General features: G+C 42.8%; 1 protein-coding gene across 3 annotated transcripts in view; it reads right to left on the reverse strand.

Annotated features, from left to right (window-relative positions):
* Positions 1 to 5,555: 5,555 nt before the first annotated feature.
* The window catches only part of Spock1 (SPARC (osteonectin), cwcv and kazal like domains proteoglycan 1), a 534,501-nt gene continuing 516,599 nt past the window's right edge, over positions 5,556 to 23,457 (reverse strand). For all 3 annotated transcript variants that reach the window (XM_045153029.1, XM_045153030.1, XM_004665088.2), the window contains 3 exons: positions 18,386 to 18,448; positions 9,059 to 9,196; positions 5,556 to 8,646 (listed from right to left, as the gene is read on the reverse strand). In XM_045153029.1, coding sequence (XP_045008964.1) covers positions 8,456 to 8,646; positions 9,059 to 9,196; positions 18,386 to 18,448 — 392 coding nt within the window. In that variant the 3' untranslated portion in view covers positions 5,556 to 8,455. The remainder of the gene's footprint in view (positions 8,647 to 9,058; positions 9,197 to 18,385; positions 18,449 to 23,457) is intronic.

A 23,457-nucleotide genomic window follows, 5' to 3' on the forward strand; every position in this document is an offset into this window, starting at 1 on the left:
TTTGGCTGTCTTTCTCTTGCCTCATTGCTTCAAGTGAGAGTTTCCGTCCCTGTCAGTGGTGGTTGTGGTGCCCTTGGTTCTTGTCTTTTCCAAGGAATGAGGGAAGAGGCAAGGCAGTTTGAGAGAATTTCCTTTAGCAAAGCAACAGAAGCAGGTCAGCAAAGTCAGTGCTCCACAGAGACCACAGTGGTCTGCCTCATGGGGTCTGCACTGTGGATTTAAAGCATGTTTTGAAAAAAAAAATTATTTATTTATTTATTTATTTATTGAGTTAGGGAAGCATGGCATTGCAAACACACCCCAGTTGCCACTTTTTGTTTCTGGATTTACATGGGCACTGGGGAATTGAACCCAGGCCAGTAAGCATTGCAAGAAAGCACCTTTAACCACTAAGTATCCTCCCCAGGCCTGGGAACAATGTTTCACTACAAAGGTCCTTCTTATCACAGCAGATGTAGTTCCCAAGATACAACTAGTTTTCCTTGGTTACCTAGTATCTAGTTCCAATGGGGCAGTCTGGAATAGGTGGACACTTTCTTTGTTGTTACTAGTGTGAGTGAGTGTGTGTGTGTGTGTGTGTGTGTGTGTGTGTGTGTGTGTGTGTGTATTGGGGGATGGTGGTGGTGGTGTAAGGCCATTTGCAAGGGTCTCTTGCTACTGCAAATGAACACCAGATGCTTGAGCCACTTTTTGCATTGGTTTATATGGGTGGCTGGGGAATTGAATCCAGACTGCAAGCTTTGCAAGCAAGCTCCTTTAACTGCTGAGCCATCTCCCCAACCCCAGAAGGCTTTCTTAGAAGCTGTTTTTACCTCTTAGTTTGTTGTAATTAGATAGACTAAGGATATGCAAAAAAACAAGAGTGCCTTGCATATGTTTGGGGAGGGGGGAGGCGGAAGGGGGGCTTCATAGGATCCACATTGAGCCTGCCTACCTAGACTGGTTTTGCTGCTTTCCCCAGAACTCTGTTCTTCCTCTTATCTGATCAGCTAGGCTAGCTCATACTCAACTACAGACCTTCTATTTACCTTCCTAAGTGTTTCTGTCCTCACTGTTTTAACCCTAACATTAATTTTAAACCTAGCATTTGTTTTCTTTATAACACTATGCTAATAAGAATGGTTAAAGTATTTTTTTTAAAGAAGGAGCTATTGAATTTTGTCAAATAATTTTCTGCATCAATTGATATGCTCACATGATTCATTCTGTCAGTGTATGTTACATTGATTTTGTTGTTGTTGTAATTTGTTGAGCTGCATATATCCCAAGGATAAACCTCACTTTGGCATGGATTAAGTGTGTAAACTACACTCCTCCTTCATTTCAGACATTCCCTGGAGGTTTTCAAATATATTCCCTGCATATGAAGAGGGACACCTGAAGTTTAGGTTTGGTTCAGAATTGGGTGGGAAACCTTAGAATTAAGTGGGGGCATTGACTTTTGAGAATCAGTCATTGTGGTGGGCCACACGTACTGGAGCCGGTCAAGAATAAAGCAGGATCACTGTTTCAGACACTCTAGCCAGGCTTGGTGGAGCAGGCCTTTTAATCCCAGCTCCCAGGAGGCTCCCTCTCTCTTTGCCATCCCTCCCCACGACTCCCTTTCTAGTGATCCTCCTGCCTGCCTATCTGGGGAGTGAGTGTGTCCAGTTGCTTCATGTTCCACACCATGATGGACTGTGTCCCTTGAACTGTAAACCAAATAAGCCCTTCCTCCTTCAAGTTGCTTCTTGTCAAGTATCATATCACAACACAGGAAGTAATTAATGCCGTAGTAGATTCTGACACATGGGTAGTAGCACTTTTCCAATGTATAACTTACATATTTGCTTCTCTATATATATATGCCTGTGTTTTTCTGATATAACCAATATCTCAGAGGTTTTTCTAAGCCAGTGGGTACCAATTGACTTCTCTTTTATTTTCCTGCATGTGCACGTGTGTGGTGTGCATATGTGTGTTCCTATCCATGTGGGTGAGCTTGCGTGTGGAAGCCTCAGATCAACGTCGGGTGTCTTTCTCACCTCTACCTTTTTATTTTTCTCTCAAGGTAGGGTCTCTCTCTAGCCCAGGCTGACCTGGAATTCACTATATACTCTGAGTGGCCTTGAACTTGTGGCAATTCTCCTACCTCTGCCTCCTGAGTGCTGGAATTACAGGTGTGTGCTACCAAGCCTGGCTTACTTTACTTTTTCAAAAATTTTTATTTTTTATTGACAACTTCTATACTTATATACCATGATATTTCCCTCCCCTCCCTACTTCCCCCTGCACAACTCTGCTCTCCATCATATCCCATCCCTGTCTCCATTAGTCTCTCTTTTTAATTTGATGTCATCTTTTTCTCCTATCATGAGGGTCTTGTGTAGGTATCATTAGGAACTGTGAGGTCATGGTTATTGAGGCCAATTTCTGTCTGTACAGTTGCATTGTAAGGAGTCCTACCCTTGCTTTAGCTCTTACATTCTTTCCACCACCTCTTCCACAGTGGACCCTCAGCCTTGGAGGGTGTGAGATGTTTCAGTGCTGGACACTCCTCCATCCCTTATTCTCAGCACTGTGTTGCCTTTTGGGTCATCCTAGTGGTCACCTCAATATGAAGAGAGTAGCATTAATATATGAATATGAACATTAAGTATACTGGTTTCAGGGCAGTTTGGCGAGAATAATATATACATTTATCCAGACAAGAGCAGCCTTTATACCCCTAAGGCTCATGACCTCCCCTGCCATAGGTTCTTGATCAGGTTTTCAGTACTAGGCAAGTATTCCCTCCCATAGAGTGGGCCTTCAGTCCAAGTAGAGAGCAGTTTTTTTTTTAAAGTATTTTTTACATTTTAATTTATTTATTTGACAGAGAAAGAGGGAGAGAATGGGCACGACAGGACCTCTAGCCACTGCAAACAAACTCCAGACGCATGTGCCCCCTTGTGCATCTGGCTAACATGGGTCCTGGGGAATTGAACCTGGGTCCTTTGGCCTTGCAGGCAAATGCCTTAACTGCTAAGCCATCTCTCCAGCCCTAGAAAGCAGTTTCTGAGGCAGTATCTTTCATTGAACTCAAAGCTCATCAACTCGGCTAGACAAGCTAACCAGCATACCAGAATCCTCCTGCCTCCACCTCCCGAGCACCATGACTATAGGTCCATTTTCTGACACCCTTCATTTGTCTGGGTGCTAGGCATCCAAACACATGTCCCCACGCTTGTGCAGCAAGCACTGTATGGACCGAACCATCAACCCTGGTCCTCCTTCACTTTTCTGACTGCTGAGTAATATTCCAGACTATAGACCCCTTTGTGCCTCATTTATTGCTTTGTTATCAATTACTTTAATTTGTATTTGCCTGATGTCGGGTGAGTCTAGTCACAGTTTGATTGCCTTCTTTATATTTTCAATGACTTGTTTGTTTTTATCTTTCCCTTAATAGTCTTTTGGGTTGTGTTTTTATTTTTTAAAAGAGTATTTTTATTATATATATACACACACACACATGTATATATATATGTGTATATATATGTCTGTGTGTATATATATATATATAGAGAGAGAGAGAGAGAGACAGAGAGAGACAGACAGAGAGAGACAGAGAGAGACAGACAGAGAGAGAGAGACAGAGAGAGACAGAGAGAGAGACAGACAGAGAGAGAGAGACAGAGAGAGATAGACAGACAGACAGAGAGAGACAGAGAGAGAGACAGAGAGAGACAGAGAGAGACAGACAGAGACAGAGAGAGACAGAGAGAGACAGAGAGAGACAGAGAGAGACAGAGAGAGAGAGAGAGGAGGGGAAAGGAGGGAGAGACAGAGGGGGAAATAAGGGAGAGGGAGAGAAGAATGGACACACCAGGGCCTCTAGCCACTGTAAACAAACTCCAGATGTATGTGCCACTTTGTGCATCTGGCTTTACATGGCTACTGGGGAATCAAACCTGAGGCTGTCGGGTTTTGCAAGCAAGCACCTTTAAGCGCTGAGTCATCTCCCCAACCCTGGCCTGTAATTGGTTGTGTGTGTGAGGATAGACATATCTCCCGTTCTAGTCCTTCATCTGGGTCGTGCCGCCCATATCTTCTAGTCTCTTGTCATCATTTAAGCTTGTTTATGATCTATTATTCACTTTGATGGAGATGCATTTACCAGTTTCTCTTTTTACAGATTACGTTAGTTGGGGTTTCAGAGAGAAGCCTTGCTGAAACTTATTTCCATGGGCACATGGACTGAAGTGTCAGAGGGACATTCATGAGCCATGGCTCCACAGGAGGCAGTTGTTTCCAAAGGGGGCAGAAGTCAAACACTATGCTGTAGATATAGTTGGGGGGGTTCCCTAGAGTGGAATCAGGGTGCATGAAAGCAGATGGGTCAGGATGGCCAGGGAAAGGATGCAAAGTTAGAAGTGGGTCAGGGAACCCAATAACAGAGCAGCAATTTTGACAAAAGTAGTCACACAGCAGGGATGCTCAGGAGAACTTATAGGAACTGCTCCAGAAGCAGGAGGAAAACCAGGCCACGAGGGATAGCAGGAACTAAGGAAGACAAGCTGTAGAAGCCTGAGCGTGCGCAAGCTGTCTTCTCAAGGAAGGGAACGACGAAAGAGCAGGCAGCGTGGCCGACTCATTTCTGTATTCTTAGAACTGTGTTTCCTGTGCAGGTGGCAGCCATCCTTCCAATACAGATATCTACATCTGGCAGTTAATCTAGAAAGACCAATTGAGTGTGTTTTGAAATCTTCCTCTTGCTTTGAATCTTAGGATGAAACATTTGAGAAAATGCCATGGTGTTTCAAAAGAAACAAAACTCTTGTCATGAGCAAAGCTGGAGTTCTGGTCCTCTGGTGTATCTCCATGATGGATACCTTGGGAAGGTCAAGATGGCATTCCTGAAGGAGCAATTTCAGGAGATATGTGAGGCATTGCTTGGGAAGCCCTGTGGATCACGAGGGAACCGGGAATGTTTTCCCACATGTCCACAAGTCTGGAATGGTCCCTGGCACCTTAGAGGTCTCATAGTGTATCCTGTGTCAGTTACTCAGTGGATTGAAATAGTATCTTTCTTGAACTGTCAGCCTGTAGATTGTAAAATTGGAGAATTACACATCAGACTGTTTCTACCTCTCTGCACAGTGAAGTTACTTGCCCAGGGTGTGATCGAGTCCTGGACACACTGGCCCAGATGTGAGAAGGAATGGTTGCTCTTCCCAGTCTGGGTTCTTGCTGATTTTACATCTGCGCACTTGTGACAGAGGCAGCCAACTTTCCTTACCCCAGGAGTAGTTGGGAAAATTTCAAGTCCAATCAGGATGGCAGTAGTGAAATGTGGTGGCTAAGGGTTAAAACTGGCGCCTAAGAGAGGGGAAAAAAGCATCTGAAGGAGGGATCAGGGGGATTTCTTCTGAGGAGGAACCAAGTGTGCATGTGGTAGGGAAAACAGAGGGGCCAAGCTACCCGTTGGTCAAGCTTCTCTACTTGTGGCAGTCCCCAGACTGCCCTGAAGTGATTGTGTGGGGACATGACCTGTTGAGTTCCTGTCCAAGCTAACAAAACGCCAACACCTGATGTTGCAGACAAAGTAAAATTTATTTAGACAGACAGAAATGCACCTACTCAGGACTACAGCTCAGCAGTTGCTATTAACCAAAGAGGTGTGTTCACATTCCAGCGAAGTCTACGCGGAAAAGCATTCAGAATACTAGGGTTTCTACGTCACTATTTCATCTACCATTGGGACAACAGACGGACACTCTGGATTTGATGTGTTCTGTTACAAAGCTACACATGGAACAAGGACAAACATAGTGACTTTGAGCAAAAGGTAGAAAAAGACCGAAACCACCACTGTAGAAAGGGCTCTTGGATGTTAGTGTACAGTGTGGTGAGGTTTAACAAAACCAGACCCAATGGAATTGTGGGAAGAGCAGCGGGCAGACCTGGAGGGACACATTGCATTTTATGGGTAGATAGGGAAATGAGCATAAAGGAGAAACTATTCCAAAGCCCTCAAACTCAATATGAAGGCATTCCCATGCCTCAGATATTGGTAGAAATAAAAGACACACATATGGTAGGCAACTTAACCATGGCCAAAGAAAATCCTAAGGTTTAAGTTAGATGCCACAGTCATGGTAGGTAAATAACTTTCTTATTCTATAAAGTTATTCCCCAAAGGATTTCTAAAAATAAGTTAGGGTTCAATCTAATGCCTGTCTCAAAGAAGGGATGAGTTATCACAAATACCATTACAAAAAAAAAAACACCCAAAATTTATGTATACTTCTAAATAAAGGGCACCTTCCCAAAAGAATTACTTCTAAGTATAAGGTAACTCAAAATTGAATCCTAAGCACTGGTAGAAAGTACTCCAGGTCATTAAAAACCTAATGCTGTCAAGCCAGAATGGGGTGTGAGAAGGGATGGTAATGTTGTTCAGTTGATCTGGAAATGGCTTCTTGTTACCTTCCTGGGAATTGCCTGTTAAGTGCTCTTCTCCATCATTAGATTAATGCTAAGGATCTTAAAGTATCATCTTTATTTGACACTCGTCATAAGATAATTAGGCAAATGAAGATCATGGTTCACTTGGATCCTTGGCATTCTCTTAGAGAAAGCAATTTTGTCGATTTTAATTTGTTCTCCTGTGTACTTTTCCAAGCTCAAAGGAAACAGTAACAATGGTTTTAGTTGATGGTCTAAACAGAGATATCTTAATAGTCCTTGAATTGTTATGTACTCCATTATAATTTAGCTGTTATTAAGCACCTGCTTTCTAAATTATGATCTCAGATTTGCTTGAGTGGGGAAAAAAATACCCGTGGAAATGAGAGTGATGGGGTTAAGATCCCAGTCTAGCTCTCTGGTCTCCATCAGGCCCAATTCCATATAGAGTCTTGGCCATACTGTGTCTGTCTGGCCACAGGAGTGAGTGGTACCAAGTCTCTCGTTTCCCATTGAGAACAACTCCAGGGTTGATGTTGCTTTGCATAGCCTGTGTGAAGACTGGGCACTGCTAACTAACTTAAGGTGGGGGATTGGTTCTGCCACTGTGATCCTGGTTTGGCTGTATATGCACTTTTTTTTTTTTTTTTTTTTTTTTTTTGCCTGAGTTAATGTAGCTAGCTGTCTTGTGGGGAAGGGAAGCCAGGGGAATCTGGCCTGGTTCGTAGGTTAGGGAAACTGGCTAGAAAGGAAGCAAGCAGCGTGGGGTTTGCATCCCAGCACTGGCCCGACTGGGGCTGTTTGCAAAGTCGATTCTTTGGTTCTTGTGGGAAGAGAAGTCCGAATGAAGGTGGAGACGATGGCCCTACTGATTCCTTTAATGAGCTCAGGGAAGAAAGGCAGTGGCAGAAGCACTTTGTCAGTAGTGCCTGGACGGTGCCTCCAGGTGCTACTAGAAAGTTTTTTCTAGGTCTCCATTTGGGATTCTTTCAAATGAAGGATAACCAGACTTTGTGATTTGTGAAAGAAAAGGGACAAAAACAAAACAGTAAGATCTTAAATTTTATTTTTGGGCATACCCTGCTACTGTCTTTTCTGAGAACAGGTTCTAGGTGTGCGTGTCTTGTCTTAGAAAAAGCCCTTGAGTAGGTAGGGAAGGTGTGTTCGTGGGGGGGGGGAAGGGGGGGGCTGAGTTGAAATGAAGACATGGCTTGGGAAGCTGCGTGATCACTGGCATGGCTTCTGCGATTTAGGCAAGTGGAGGCTGATCGAAATCAAAGAGGCTCGGGTACTGCCGCTGCATAGAGAAGGACCCTCTGCAGGTGCCGACTGTTAGTGCGATACCAAACCTTGATCCGAATTTATCCTAGAAATTGCCTTCTGGGTCAGAACAAGTTGATTCGTTGTGTTTTTCACACGAGTCAGGCTTTTCTGAGAGGTGTGTGTTTGCACAAGACATACACACACACACACACAATCTCATGCATGTGCAGAGAGAAGCATCCAGACCCTCAAAATGAATTAAAAAAATGAATTGTCCAAAAGGGGCTTGATAAATACCACGGCTAGTGGGAGCAGGGGCTCAAGGGTGCACTGTGGTGCGTTTCCCACAACATCTACAGGACACAAGAAAAGCACTTAGACACCAGAAAGGCTGGGAACCATGCTGTAGTAACCACCGATGTGGGGAGTCAGAGGGGGTCTTGGGCATTTGAGAGGGTGGGGGCTCCCTGCACACAAATCACATGCTAGTTGCAAACACCTCACAGGAGGGGAGGAGGCTGTAATTCAGCCAGCCATTCTCTTATCCAGTACACATGGAAACAGGAAATGAAAACATCCTTTCTCCCACACAGCCGTGTGTAAAATCAGAATGCTCTGGGAATGAGCAAGTGTCTTCCAGACCTTACGCCAGGTACAGAGAGCAACAGTGGAGAAGAGACCGAGGTGCCTTGGAGTCTTAGATACAAATGCAGGAAGTGACTTGCAATTTGTGCAAAACGCGTGTCCTCTCCCCTTGAGGGCACTACCATATATACCCGACCTCATCCTCCTTGTCGTCCTCCTCGTCCTCATCGTCCTCCGTCGCGGCCCGGGTGTGCATCCTGAGCTTGCCCTCTCGGTCCTTTGGTCCTAGCTCCCGTTCATCCTCCAGGTCATCCAGCAGGACCACAGAGCCACCACTGCCAAAATCCCCCGAGGTTTCCTGCTCCTCCTCTGCCGTGGGAAGGAAAGGTGTCAGGTTAGCTGCTATTGTTCCTCAAGGGCCATCCTGGGGCTGGATTGGCAGGCTAAAATCATGGGGGCGCCCCTGCCCAGTCGGGGGCAGACAGCACAAGATGCTCTGTTGTGAGCCCGAGAATGCCCCAGACAAGTCTACCTTCTCAGGAAGTTTGCCAAGCTGACTGGAACGTGGTGACATCTGCTCACTGGCTCATAATGGAGAGCCCCTACCCCTCGCAAAGCTGGCTGTGTGTGGGTTTGTGGGGTTTCAGCATTCCAGTGATGCCACCATCAACCATGGATAGCCAGAGCTGCCTCTCTCAGTTCTGTCGTGATGTGATCCTTAAACAGTGAGCCCCCCCCCCCCCCGGGGAACTGTGGGACTGACATAGAATGTCTTACTCACCACAGCTCACGGCGCCCTGTTTCCTGGAGCCGGCCAGTTCGTTCCCATATTTATCCACACACCAGCACTGCCCCGTGCTGCCGTGGCACTGCGTGGCCTTGTAATAGCCTTCTTCGTTACACCGAGGTATGAATGCCCCTGCAGGAACATGGGGGCAGTGGGTAAGTGCGGTCCAAGACTGGGATGAAGAATATCACGCAATTCTGAATGCTCATAGGGTCAACAGGATTAGAATGGTACTGGTTGGTTATTAGTCTGTCAAGGTTACAGGGGTCAAATGCAGTGGACTCTTAGGAACTCACTTTTCAAACAGCCTTGATAATAGTTAACCTTTACTGGATACTTAGGCATAGATCTAAGCCATGCACACATGAATATACATATGCATGTGTGTGTGTGTGTATATATATATATTTTTTTTTCATATATATGTTCACTCACTGTTACCATTTAATAAATATGTAATCTCCCTCTGCCTCAGTTTCATAATCTAGCCAGGGAACCTGCTGGTGAACATCACTCCCAGCTTCACCTCATTTCTCCCAAACACCTGTAAGAAAGAATGTGGCTTATTTTTTCTTCCCATTTGTTATGGTATCAATTTCTGCACTTACTGCTGACATGACAAGTATTTGTGTGAATTATGGAGTACAATGTTCCAAGCTGTCCACTGATGTGCTATCCTGCCTCCAAGAGAGGGATAAGAGCCAGGGACTTCCCTGCTTCTCAGTTTACAGATGTTTTAAGAACTGATAAACTGGGCTAGAGGGATGGCTTAGTGATTAAGACACTTGCCTGCAAAGCCTGAGGACCCAGGTTCAACTCTCCAGATCCCACATAAGCCAGATGCACAAGGTGGCACACACATCTGGAGTTTGATTGCAGTGGCTGGGGGCCCTGGCATGCCAATTCTCTCCCCCCTCTTGCAAAAATGATAGCCAGTCTGTTGGACTTGCCTCAAAGAAAAAAGTGATAAATGGAGGGTGGAGAGATGGCTTGTAGAGCCTGACGGCTGGGTTTGGTTCTCCAGTTGCTCAGATGAAGTAAGATGCACACTGGTGCATATGTCTGGAGTTTGTTGGCAGAAGGCCCTGGCACGCCCATTCTCTATCTGCCTCTTTCTCTCAAATATTTTGTTAAAGTGATAATTTGGAGTGAAACGTCTCACTGGAAGACACAGAGGATTCCTCCTCTTCTTAATCAGTTATTTTGCCCTTTAAATCACAAACGGTTATTACTGTTTATAATATTTGAAAAAATTACTTTTTTGCCTTTTTTATACTTTTACAAGTGGTATACTATTATACACCTTTGCCATTGCTTTCTTGGTAAAAACACTACTTGGCCATGAACTTTTGTTATTAACAATCACTTGTTCAATTTGTGGGTGATTTTGAAGACATGTAAATGATTGAGGCATACTAAGGTTCTATATTGAAATTCCTGGTTAATAAAATAATCTAGCTGTTTCTTTTTCTGTACTCTAGCCATTGCGTCTAAAGAATGACTTCAAGACTTTGGCTTACCCTTCGCCTCCAAGAGTGCTGTGCAGGTGAGAGCCCTCAGCCCTGTCTCTCATCTCCTGTGACCTCAGCACACCCACAAGCCTTTGGCCTGCCCTTTTCTGAACCATGTTTAAGTCCTGAGCATGGGAAGCTCTTGTGACATAAGGTTTAACCTTATCAGCTGAGATCTTGTCGAGTGCACATCTAAGGACCCAGTGTTACCTGAGTGGAGGGTCCCTAAATGGAAAGAGGACACCTCAGGATTCTGATGGCAATGCTGAGATGCTTCTTGTACCTTACTACAGTTGGTAAGAGATGGGATGTGCCCTGGCCGCTGCCCTCATCCTCTCTTCTGACACATCTGAAATTGTGAGTCAATGTAAATATTTCCTTTAAGCTGTTCTTGCCGGAATTTTGTTATAGTGATGAGAAAAGTAATGAGTAAACTTTTTCATAGCTGTTATAAATTGCTCTATAGTTCTAGTTTTTTTTTTAATTTTTATTAACATTTTCCATGATAGTTCTAGTTTTTATAACTTTATTCAAGGATAACCTGGAGACCCCTTAGAAATATAAGGGTTTTTTGGCCCTACCTCACACATACTGAGTCCACTCAAACCTGCAGAGAGAGGGGCCCAGCAATCTGCTCTGCCAGCTCTGCATAGGAAAGCTGGAGAGGCACAGACCCAGTGTTCCTCCACGCCTGGCTTTGGACCACTCACTTCTCCGTTCACCACAGCATCAAAGCCATGTGGCCATTGCTTCTCGAGTGCATGGGATTGTTGAACGAATCAAACCCTTTCCAGTATGCTGCGTTAGTTTTCATTTCATTATTTTCTGCTTTAATCTTTTCAGTTATGTTCTTATGTTTTTTTTGGGTTTTGTTTTGTTTTGTTTTGTTTTCGAGGTAGGGTCTTACTCCAGCCTAGGCTGACCTGGAATTCACTATGGAGTCTCAGGGTGGCCTTGAACTCACAGCGATCCTCTTACCTCTGCCTCCCAAGTGCTGGGATTAAAGGCATGCGCCACCACGCCCGGCACAAGTTTTTTTTAAGTAAGAAAAAAATATAGTTTTAATTCTTTCTCATACGAGCCCTCAAGGGCAGGTACATTCCTGAGCGTTGAGTTGTTCCTATAGGCTGGTGGCCAGTGCCTTCTCTTCCTTCAGTTCAGGGTAGAATCCAGACTACTTTGCTGCCCTTTTACTTCTCCAGTTATATCAGGGCCAGTGAGTGTGATAGGTAACTGCTTGTTTGCAGTTTGTTTTCTGTGGGGTTGTCCACGGCACATATTTCATGCTAACCTATAGAAATGCATATAAGTTAATCATGCTGTTCCATTCTTCTCGATCCTTTTCTGCCTACTTGGGTGGTACCACTGCATACGGCTATTCCAGTCTGTCCTAAAGTTACAAGTAGACCTGGTGATGGCGCAGCAGGGTGAAGGAACACCTCCACATTTCCTTGTTCTTGGCAGACATGATTACTCTTGTTATAAAAATACTTTCCATCGTTTAACTTCAGTTCTCTACACAACTGCTTTAGGTATAACTTGAACAATACCAATCAATAGTTTCTCTCTCAATGAGCTTGGCCCATTCGCATTTATTGTGTTTATATTTGCTTACTCTTATTTCCGTCACCATATTTGTGACTATTTGTCAGGGTTCTCCCTTCCTATAAAAATAACTGCTTGTTTTCTTTTCCATATGGTTATGCTCTTTCTGATATTTTGGTAGTGACTCTTTTATAAAAAATATGTAATTTATTTATTCATTTGACAGAGATAATGGGCACACCAGGGCATCTAGGTGCTGCTAACGAATTCCAGATGCGTACACTCCCTTGTGCATCTGGCTTACGTGGGTCCTGGAGAATCAAACCAGGATCCTTTGGCTTTGCTGGCAAACTCCTTAACGACTAAGCCATCTCTCCAGCCCTCTGGTAGTGACTCTTTAACTTTTCCAGAGAGAGGCATAGTTCTCCATGGTATGACCAAAAGCAAACTGTATTTCCTTTTCTTACTGAATAAGCCAGAAATTTAACACATTTTACCTACATTTTTTCATTGCTGTCAACAACCTTTATAGGCCATACTTACATGGATTTAGGAGCCTGCCATTTCTTTTTCACAGTGTGTCAGAATTTTTTCCAGGATCATCTTCTGATAAATACTTTGGTCAGTATACAGAACCTCAGAGAGTTTTGGAACATAGACTACTACATTTTAACAAGCACTGAGATAAGTTTAAAATTCTAAGTTCAAACTTGTCTCCCTTCAGCACTTTGGAAATACCATTTTCTCTTTCTCAAGTAGTGTTGCCAGTGGAAGGTTATTACCAGTCTGATTCCCATGTAACTGTAGGTAAACTATGTGCATAAAGGTTTGGGTTTTCCTTACAGAATGCTGATGAGTGCTCCTCTGGAGGGGCGCTTCCTACTGGGACCTGACAGGTCACATCCTGCCCCTGGTACCACAGTGCATTTCTATGCCCTGTTTTATTTCTGATGTCTTAGATACCCTAAGAATGTGTTTTCAAAATTTACCTTTTATTGCACAGAATGACATTTCCCCCCACCAAGGGGTGGCATTGGAGGTAGAAATGGCTACAATTCTGAACCAATACATTTAGATTTGAATAAGTCTAGGGTCTACTGACCAGGCTATTTCAAGATGCTCAGGTTCTGAGAGCTCATATAAGATCAAAGGTGAGAAGGTGTCCCAACACCATGGTCACCACTAGATGCTTAGTAGCCCCATACCCTCTTACATAGGAATTCAAGCCAGCATATGTGATCCCCAGTTTTCATGGTATAGCAGAAGGAAACTGAAAAGAAAGATCTGGGGGCAGATTCTCAGTCAAGGACTTTGAAGGAAGACAGTGGGAAACGGTTATTCTCCTACTCAGCTGCCGCAGGCATAGACAATAATAAAATAAATAAAACTGAGCTGAGCCTCCAGGTTTCTAGGAAGCAGGTGTTGCCCTAAATCTATAATCTAATAAGATTACAGCTTTTTCTAAGTAGGCAGTAATTATAGCTGATTATAATTTGTTGTTGCTTGTTTCATTTATTTTAGTCTGAATATCCCTGAATATGCATATATTATATTAGGAGATTTCCCCATGCAGAAAAATAATTTGTAAACAAGTAACTGCCATTTTATGAGTCAGCTCAAGTGAAGTCCAAATCTGGGAGATTGGTGATAAGACAAACGTAGGCATTTCCTATGTGGTCATGAGCCTCCATGGAAAACAAGGCCATTCTGAGGGCATACTTAGTGTGTTTCATTATTGGTGAATGAGATGACAACAAAATATCCATCTCCCATGGAAAGTATATTCCAAAAATAAAAACATAACTGGGGCTGGGAGATGGCTCAACTGTTAAAGGTACTTGCTTGCAAAGCTTGATAATCTTGGTTTGATTCCCCAGTACCCACATAGAGCTAGATGCACAGGTACATGCAGCTGGAGTTCGTTTGCAGTGATAAGAGTCCTTGGCATACCCATACTCACTCTCTCAAATGTTTTGTTTTTTTTTCAAGGTAGGGTCTCACTCTAGCCCAGGCTGACCTGGAATTCACTATGGAGTCTCAGGCTGGCCTTGAACTCAAGGCAGTCCTGCTACCTCTGTCTCCTGAGTGCTGGGATTAAAGTAAAGACATATGCCACCACACCTGGCTTCAAATATTTTTTAAAAAAACATAATTGTGGGCTGGAGAGATGGCTTAGCAGTTAAGTACTTGCCTGGGAAGCCTAAGGACCCCAGTTCATGGCTCGATTCCCCAAGACCCACATTAGCCAGATGCACAAGGGGGTGCACATGTCTGGAGTTCATTTGCAGTGGCTGGAGGCCCTGGCACTCCCATTCTCTATCTCTATCTGCATTGCTCTCTCTATCTTATGCTCTCAAATAAATAAATAAAAAATGAACAAAAATATTTAAAAAAAAACATAATTACTTGAATTACATGCAGATTTAGATATATTACTCAAACCCAAACATCAGTCCACATGGGAAAATACAGTTAGTCAACTTAAGTCTTTGGGCTGGATAAACCTGTGGAGGAGAGATCTAGCTACTCTGCCTTTTACCAGAAAGATGCCTCTGTATACAGGAGAAGAATCTAGACCCTAAGAGCTCACAAACACAGCTTTGATGTCATACATAAATTAGTAGCATTCTTCTATACCAATGACAATCATGGTGAGGAAAAAATAAAATTAAGGAAATAATTTCATTTACAGTAGCCTCAAAAGTATCTGGGAATGAACCTTGCCAACCAAGTGAAATGCCTCTACTGAGAAAACTTTAACATATTGAAAAAATTAAGGAAGACAGTAGAAGATGGACAGACCTCCCATGCTCATGGATTGGAAGAATTAATATGATGAAAATGGCCATCCTCCACAAGAAATGTACAATTCAATGCAATTTCAATAAAAATCACAGTGCTATTCTTCACAGAAATAGAAGAGACAGTCCTAAAATTCATATGGAAGCCCAAAATACTCTAGAGATCCAAAGCACTCTTGAATATAAGAATACTTCTGGAAATATCACTGTACTAGGTTTCAAGTTGTACTCCAGAGCCACAGTCATAAAAGCCACATGGTACTGGCCCAAAACATACCTGTAGGTTAGTGGAATAGTGCAGAGGAGCCAGATATAAACCCATAATTCACTGGAACCAATTAAAAAAAACTAACAAATAGTACTAAGAGTATCTATAGGTAGAAGCTTTTAGCTATATCATTATTTCTCACCCTGCACAAAAACTCCAAAAGGAACAAAGACCTCAACATATGATCTGACACTCTGAGCCTGCTAGAGGAAAAAGTCAAGACTACACTAAACGATATAAGCATAATAAGGCCTCCAGGTGCTCAGGAAATAAGATCAGCAATTGACAAAAGGGATCACATGAAATTAGAAGTCAGACTAAAGAATGGGGGAAAATTTTTCGAGCTATACACCTAATATATTAATATCTAAAATATACAAAGAACTCAATGTCAAGAAAAACAATAACACAGTTTGAAAAAAAATGGACAATAGAGCTGGAGAGATGGCTTAGTGGTCAAGGCACTCGCCTCTGAAGCCTAAGGACTCAGGTTCAATTCTCTAGTACCCACATAAGCCAGATGCCCAAGATGGCACATGCATCTGGAGTTTGTAAGTAGCTGGAGGCCCTGGGTGCCCATTCTTTGTCTCTCTTCTGTGTCTGCTTGCAACTAAATTATTAATTTAAAAAAACAGACACTACAGCTCAACAGAGAGCTCTCAAAAGAAGTGGAAAGGACTAGTCAATGTTTTAAGAAGCGTTTGGGATCACTAGCTATCGGGAAAATGCAAATTAAAACTATTCTGTGATTCCATCTAACTTCAGTCATAATGGCTGGCATCAAGAAACCAGTAAGGGTATGGGTAAAGAGGGACCTTTTGAATTTTTGGTGGGAATGCAACTTGGTATAGCCAGTATGGAAAGCATTGTGGAGGCTTCTTAAAAAGCTAAAACCAGACCTATAATATGATTCAACTGTTGTCAGAATTTTATTAATAAAAAATTCTAGTGGCAGAGATGAGATCCTCTCAGTAAATTGCTAGTCAGGGACACTACAAAGGCTCTTTGGAAAAATACTGTTGCCATTGGTTTTGGTTGCCCAGCAAAACTAGATGGTAAGTCTGTATTGCTGAAGACATATTACACTTCAGTTGCAGGATGTGAAGAAATCGAGCTGGTACAGATGATTGGGCTTCTGCATGAGAAGGAAAATACTTAGTAGCAGAGGCCAGTAAGTTAAAAAGGAGATATAAAGAGAAGAGAAAGGAAGGAAGGAGGGTACTTAATAGGTTGGTATTGTATATATGTAACTACAATGATTGAGATGGGGAGGTAATATGATAGAGAATGGAATTTCAAAGGGGAAAGTGCATGGGGCAGGGAGGGAGGGTATTATTACCATGGGATTTTTTTTATAATGATGGAAAATGTTAATAAAAATTGTGAAAAGAAAAAAAAAAAGAACTCAGGCTGGAAGCATCCTCTCTGTTATGCAAGCTGCTGGGGTAGAAAAGTCAACAGTCTTACCTAGCTGTGGAGCTTCACAAGATATGCCCAATGGTGCAATAGTGGCATGGCTGTTTTGGAGGAAACCAGTAGTTTTCTGATTGGATAATTCCTTCCTCTTAATGTAAACCTGGCCAAAAGCCTGTGGGTAGGGACATTTACCTAGTATTGTTGCTAAGTTCAATAGACAGGATGTCAAATAGCCTTCAAAATATTTGTTTCCATAGATCAGTGCTTCTTGAAGCCTGGATCACTGAGGGTTATGCAGAGATGCATAGGTGGTAAAAGTGCCAAGAACAAGTGATTTATTTATTTCTTGTCCTGTTTTGGGTTGAGCATCTAAACCTCTGAGGACATCAGAGAACCCGGGGGACAGAATGTAAGAGCAGTGGGATTCTGTCTTCTGGACACGAAATGCTGTTAGACTCATGAACTCACAGCAGCTGTAGTTTCCTGCACAAGACAGTCTGCCACTATCATCATGAATGTAAGAGCGCTCAGAAGACCCTGCTCCTCCTAGCGTGGCCAATGTAGACTGCTAGATGCTGGGGGAGGGAAGTCCAGTTAATCAGTGGTGCAACCACTGGTCAGTTGCTCATGCCCTTGCAAGCAATTTAAGTCAGTGGGTCTAAGGGGGGAAAAAAAAAAAAATGAAAGTCGGATGGTGATTAGTTGGAAAGAGCAGGTAACTGGGGCAGGGGAGGGTCAGGTGAACACTGCTCTCACTACTAACCTGGCAACCGGCTCCAGGATGATGGTGGCAGACATGGTGATCAAGCAAAACCTATCAAAGCAGAAATCCTGAGGCTACAAAGAACTCGATGCTAAGTCAGACTGCCCGATAGGCCTGCTGTGATTCAGGGAGGATTGCAGAAGGAGGGGCCAGAAAGATTGTAAGAGCCACAGAGTGGGCGGGAATATCCCGAGGCACCTTCTCCCCATAACCCACTGGGACCGACTGAGGCCAGCGCCAGTGAAATGGGGAGAGGGAATGAAAGAGTATAATCTGTTAAATAAATAAAAATACATACATGTTAGGAAAGTGTCAAAGAATTTAAAAAGCAGAAGGAAGAGGGGCAACATAATATGAGGTGACCCAGAAATTCTGGAGAAATTTCCAGAATTCATAGACTGCCCATTTCCTTCAAGTAAATGGATTGTCTTCTGAAATAGCAGGCTGCTTGTACAAGGAAGGCACCTGCCTCTGAATGCTTGACAAGAAGAATTTGGAATTGCTGTGTTGCAGCTGTCAGCCCTTCTTAAAAAGCCAGGGAGGAAAAAGAGGCTTCTTTTTACAGCAAATGAGGGCTGCTAAGGGCGGCCTGGGGTGGAGGCCATGCCACCATTTCATTCAGTGTCTAGGTAACTAACACGTCTGTCCACGGCGAAACAGACGTACCTGCCCTTTGACTCTATCTGATAAATTCTGAAGGGGTTTTACCTTATCTTGCTCTGGGGAGTAGAGGGAAATGTAACGTGTGGACCTTTTATTCTAAGAACTGGAAAAACGCCTATTAGTTCCATTCATTGGCTTTACTTGAAGACAAATCCAAGGCTTATTGTAGACCAGGATTGAGGGGGGGCTTAGCAGCAGAAATGGCCCTGGGCTGCAGGCCCACCTTTGCAGATGAGCAATGTCTCCCACAAGACACTGGCTGTGTAGTTGAATACCCAGTGCAAAGCTGAACGTGACAGGAGATGTGTGCGGTTTAATCAGTTGTTTAAACAAGTGGCAAGGAGTTGTACTTACCCAGTAGGCTTTTCCCCTTGCTTAGCTTCTGAATTCTGTTCATTTCATTCTGGCAAGGAAGGCCTACAAAAATAATTTAATGGATATCAGTTTCCAGATGCTACAGAGTATAATCTCTAATGATTGGCTTTACTCTTGGTGTAAAATAGACAATGGCACACCTGGGAGAGGGATTGCTCCATATGCTGATACCATATATCAGAGCAAACTCGAGCCATTAATGTTACTAATTAAAACACAAAAACCCTCCTACCACAAGGTACTTAAAATAGCACTTGGAGGCTACTTGCATAATACAGGAATTTTTCTTCCTACCACCACCAATCCAGGCAAATATCATGTGTCTGATATGTGATTTGCTAATAGACTTTTTAATTTATTTTAGACTTTAGACTTTTTATTTTTTTAATCAGGAAGGAAGGATCTGACTAAGGCTTATTTAAAGGGCAAGAGCTCCGAATCAAATAGCCAGGGGTGAAAAACATTGGAACTACTCCCAGTCCTTCCTGTCACAATAGAGAAAGAGGATTAAAATATCTATCTTTGGGAAGGTCAAGGACAGGACTCCAGGGACACCTGTGAAGACATCAGAGCCATGTGGGAAGGCAACAAAGTGGGGCGGCTCCAAGTAAGACCCTCAGTCCGGGTTCCTCCGCTCCTCCTGAACCTCTTCGGCACTTTCGGCCTCAGTTGTGAGATGCGTGTTCTGTGAACCACACGCTTACGAGCTGAGGACACCTATGGGGAAGCATGAGGCTACGTGGGGAGGACGGTGGGCGTGGACCTGCGCGACCTCTCTAAAGAATTTACTTTCATTCCAGACAGAGGGACCTGGCTAGTTCTTGGGGGTCTGATGGTGACTTATGTTCTCAGGAGGCCATTCTGCTGTCCCACTGTCCTTGTGGCACTGGTAAGATGCTGGTTCCCTGGGCCTTTACCTTTGTTTCTAAAACATCTACTTATACCTATCACCTGTGACTTTCACATGGCCACCCGGCCCAAAGGCAGGCTTGCTTTCTGTGTGAGAGAAGTAGATGCAAGAGAGATTTTGTTGACTTCACTTGGGGTAATGAGGAAAGATGGAGCAGGGCTACTGTGATTGTAAAAGGGAGTATTCACTGTGACGGATAGCTGCCATTTACTGAAGTATAAAACTCTCTATAACACCGCCTGGCATATTCTAACATCTTAATCTTTCACAACTGCCTTGCAAGGTGGGTGCCAGTGTCACCCCCATTTTCAAGTGGAAGAGATCATCTTTGAAGCTGTAGGTGCATAGAGGGTTTTATTTCTAAAAGAAGGAAAATATAAATCAGACCATTGACCAGTAAAGCACATTGCTAATTTTAAGACCCTTCCTTCACACTTTCTGACAGAAGTTTTTTCAAAACTGTTTATCAAAGAAAAAAATATTTTGAAATTTACTTTGGAAGGTACACAGGGAAGAATAACACAAAACTCCACATGAGTGGAGTTTATAATGGAGAATGTCTGCTACCGAGATGATAAGTTAGCACAGGAAGATTCTCTTGAGGCATTAAGGATTTTAATGAAAAGTTAGACCCTGAGGGCTAGAGGTCATTGCACAGAGGTCTAGACTCAAGGAAGAAAATGACCCAGAAAGAAGAAAATGGGCAATTAGAGAAAGGAAGACCATATTCAAGGCAACGAAGTGCATATGAAGATCCTGCGGTGCTGACAAGCTGGAGAAAAGACCAGTCAGATGCACACTCAGAGGTTTCAAAGTCAGACTGCCAAGAAGCAGTTTCCTGACAGTTATAATAAAAAAAAACAAAACACCACCTTAATTCTAGACTACAAAGGAACATGACATTTCTCAGGGGAAAAGGATAAGTTGGACTGAACAAAATTAAGACATGGTCTAGAAAATTCATATCCTTGAAAAACAGAGTAAGAATCCCTCTGGCTTCTAGGCACAATGGTCAAATCACCCATAAAAGAGACAAAAAAAAAAAAAAAAAACTTACACTGGCTTTACATTTTCTAGAATAAAGGAAACAAATACTTGATCTGATAAAGGTAATTCTCACAAGAATCTTTTTTAAAAGCCCTCACAATCTGAAGAGTTTCTAAGAGCTGAGTTACTTAGCTTTGACTGTAAAATACACACACACACTTAATCTGTGGTGGGTTGAATCAGATGTTCCCCATGAGCTTTTTGTGCTTGTTCCTCAGGTGGTGACCACCTAGGAGGTGGAGCCTTGCTAGAGGTGTGTGGTTGGGGATAGGCTCCTCCTCGCAGGGTGTAGCTTATTCTTCTGCTGCTGTTGGCAAGAAAGTTATGTCCAGCCTCTGCTCTGCCATCATCAAGCAGGTAACTACAATTAATCACAAAGAGAACGTCAGGCCTCAACACCTAGTCTTCAGCTGATGGGGGCTTTGGGGGGAAACGTGAGCTTCACACATACACATCATTCGTCTACAATTTCTAAATAGCTTCCTCACCATCTTTCAGCTTTCAGATGAAAGAATGCAAGAAATTAAGTAATATCCGAGCAAGATAGCAATCTTGCAGCTGGTTTGTGGTTAGGACAGGAGATGGCAAGAACCTAATAGATAACGCAGGAATTGCCTACCAAAAGAAAGTGAGAGGAGGACATAAAATGAGAAGCAAATCATTTTGCCCAACTTATCCTTGATGCCACACCATGGCACAGACGGGAGGTGGCAAAGGGGAGCCTGCCCAGAGAGATGCCCTGTGGCTGGCAGAACAGCTCTGCTGCAGATTAAGGCGGCGAATCACCTCACCCAGGCATCTCACCCCTGCATGAAGCCTGTGCTTTCCAGAACCCACACTAAAGCCACAGGGCTTTATATAAATTCAAGCCTAAAGTTATCATTAGCTTCCATGCTACAAGTACTTTATACTAAAATAAAAAGACTGCTATTATTTAATTTGTAAGTACTAGCTGATATAGTAGAAAGCAGAAAGAAATGAGGCATAAAAATTGAAAGGGAAAATAAATATGCAAATGGAGATGATTTTATCAATTGCACATCCGAAAGAACCAAGACAGCCAACCAGAACAACTTACAAACAAAATGAATTTGAGTAAGGTGGCTGGAAACAAAATTGACACAAAGCAACTGCCAGTGAGGAGCTATAATGAAAAAGCAGATTTAATTTATAATAGCACCACCAAGAAGGGAAATGTTGGTGAGAGAGAGAGAAAAAAAAACAGAAAAATATAATGCCACTGGCTGACAGCCTGTTATAAGATAAAAGGATTCAATATTATTACCAAGCTCACAGGAAAATTTAAAACGCATAGCAAATGGATTCTAAAGTTCACAGAGGCAGGGAAACTTGAACATCTAGAAAAATTCTGAAACAAAGATGAATGGCTAGAGAGAGATGGACCCACAAGACATACCATAAAACAAGTGTGATTCAAATAGAGTTGATTTATGAATAGTTAGATAAATAGGATAGAGTATGCAGGAATGAATATAAAATATGCATGCATTTTACAGGCAGCATTTTAAATTAAGCAGAAAAAAAATGGCGACAAGATGACTACATTGAGGTTTGAAGCTAGGTCTGCTTTGATTGTGCATATACACAATTCTAGACCAGGGAAAGATTTAAATAAACAGCCACAAAAAAAGGTATTAAAGAAAACACAAGAGAATTAATATACTAAATTAAAGTGAGAAATATCTTTTGAGGCTTTATGGATGATTTCAAAGACACAGAATTAAAAAAATGAAAACAAAGCCACCAGGCGTGGTGGCACATGCGTTTAATCTCAGCACCTGGGAGGCAGAAGTTGCCACAAGTTCGAGGCCACCCTGAGACTACATGGTGAATTCCAGGTCAGCCTGGGCTAAAGTGAGACTCTACCTTGAAAAACCAAAACACACACACACACACGAACAGTCAACTATGTTAAAATCTATCCCTGGGAAAAATGTAATAATTGTAACTAAGCAAGTTCCAAATTCCTTAATCTACAGAGAGATTCATACTAAAAAACAAAACCACAAGAGTTTAATAAGAAAAAAGAAAGTACAAAGAACATGTAGTCATTTTGAAGGAAAGGAAATGGAGTGTCTGAGATGTCAGCCTCCTTTGTGATAATGACGTATTAGGAGATACGACATCTAAGTATGATAATACCTCAGAGAAATCGATATTCTGAGATTTTACTGTCATCAAAAATATTGAGTACAACTTCTCTGAAGGGAAAATTGGAAACCATGCTTAAATGTAAAGGGGTACTTATTTTCTGATCTGACATTCTGCTTCTAGGAATATATTTTATAATCCTGGAATGTCTGTATGTACTATCTATTGCAGAGGTGCATAAATACCATACAATTTATGATTACTTACTACCTCCTTCCTGGGGATTGAAATCCAAATTCAAGCCAGATTGATGAACCCTTGAGTAACGTACCTCCCCCCATGTGCTAAACACACACTGGGAGCCAGACAATGGTAGTCATGAGACTTTCTGTATCACTTGGGGTGACCAGAGATACCCTGGTAGGCATCTGTTGCAGTTAGCTTTGTGTTGCTGGTACAAAGAACCTGACCAGGAGCAGCTTGTAGAAGGAAAGGGTTTACTGTGGCTTATAGAGAGCATGAGCCAGAGAGTAGAATCACCTCCTGGCCAACATCAGATGAACGGCAGGAGAAGTGGTCTATAACACCTGTAAGCCCGCCCCCCAAAACAGATCACTCCCAGGAGTCTCCATTTTCCCACCAGCTGGAGACCTAGCATTCAGAACACTTAGGCTTATGGGGGACACCCAAATCAAACCAGCACACCATCCTTCATCCATCCCCCAGATCTTGATTCTTTATTAGTTGTTGATAACTAAACACCTTCTGAAGGACACGCTGCACAAGTCCATGCTTACGTGAGAGGTGATGCCAAGTGGCTTTCTCTAAGGCGAACATGGAATATCTGTGTGCTACTGGAACATGAGATACTCTTACATTTGTACAGTGTTTTTCACATTGGGAATTATGTAGTAAAGGAGTCTATACACCCATTTTTATAGATCAAAAAGCTGAGATGTAATATTGTTAGGAGGGAAGGCTC

This window comes from Jaculus jaculus, chromosome 6 (genome assembly GCF_020740685.1).
Source record: "Jaculus jaculus isolate mJacJac1 chromosome 6, mJacJac1.mat.Y.cur, whole genome shotgun sequence".
Classification (NCBI taxonomy): domain Eukaryota; kingdom Metazoa; phylum Chordata; class Mammalia; order Rodentia; family Dipodidae; genus Jaculus; species Jaculus jaculus.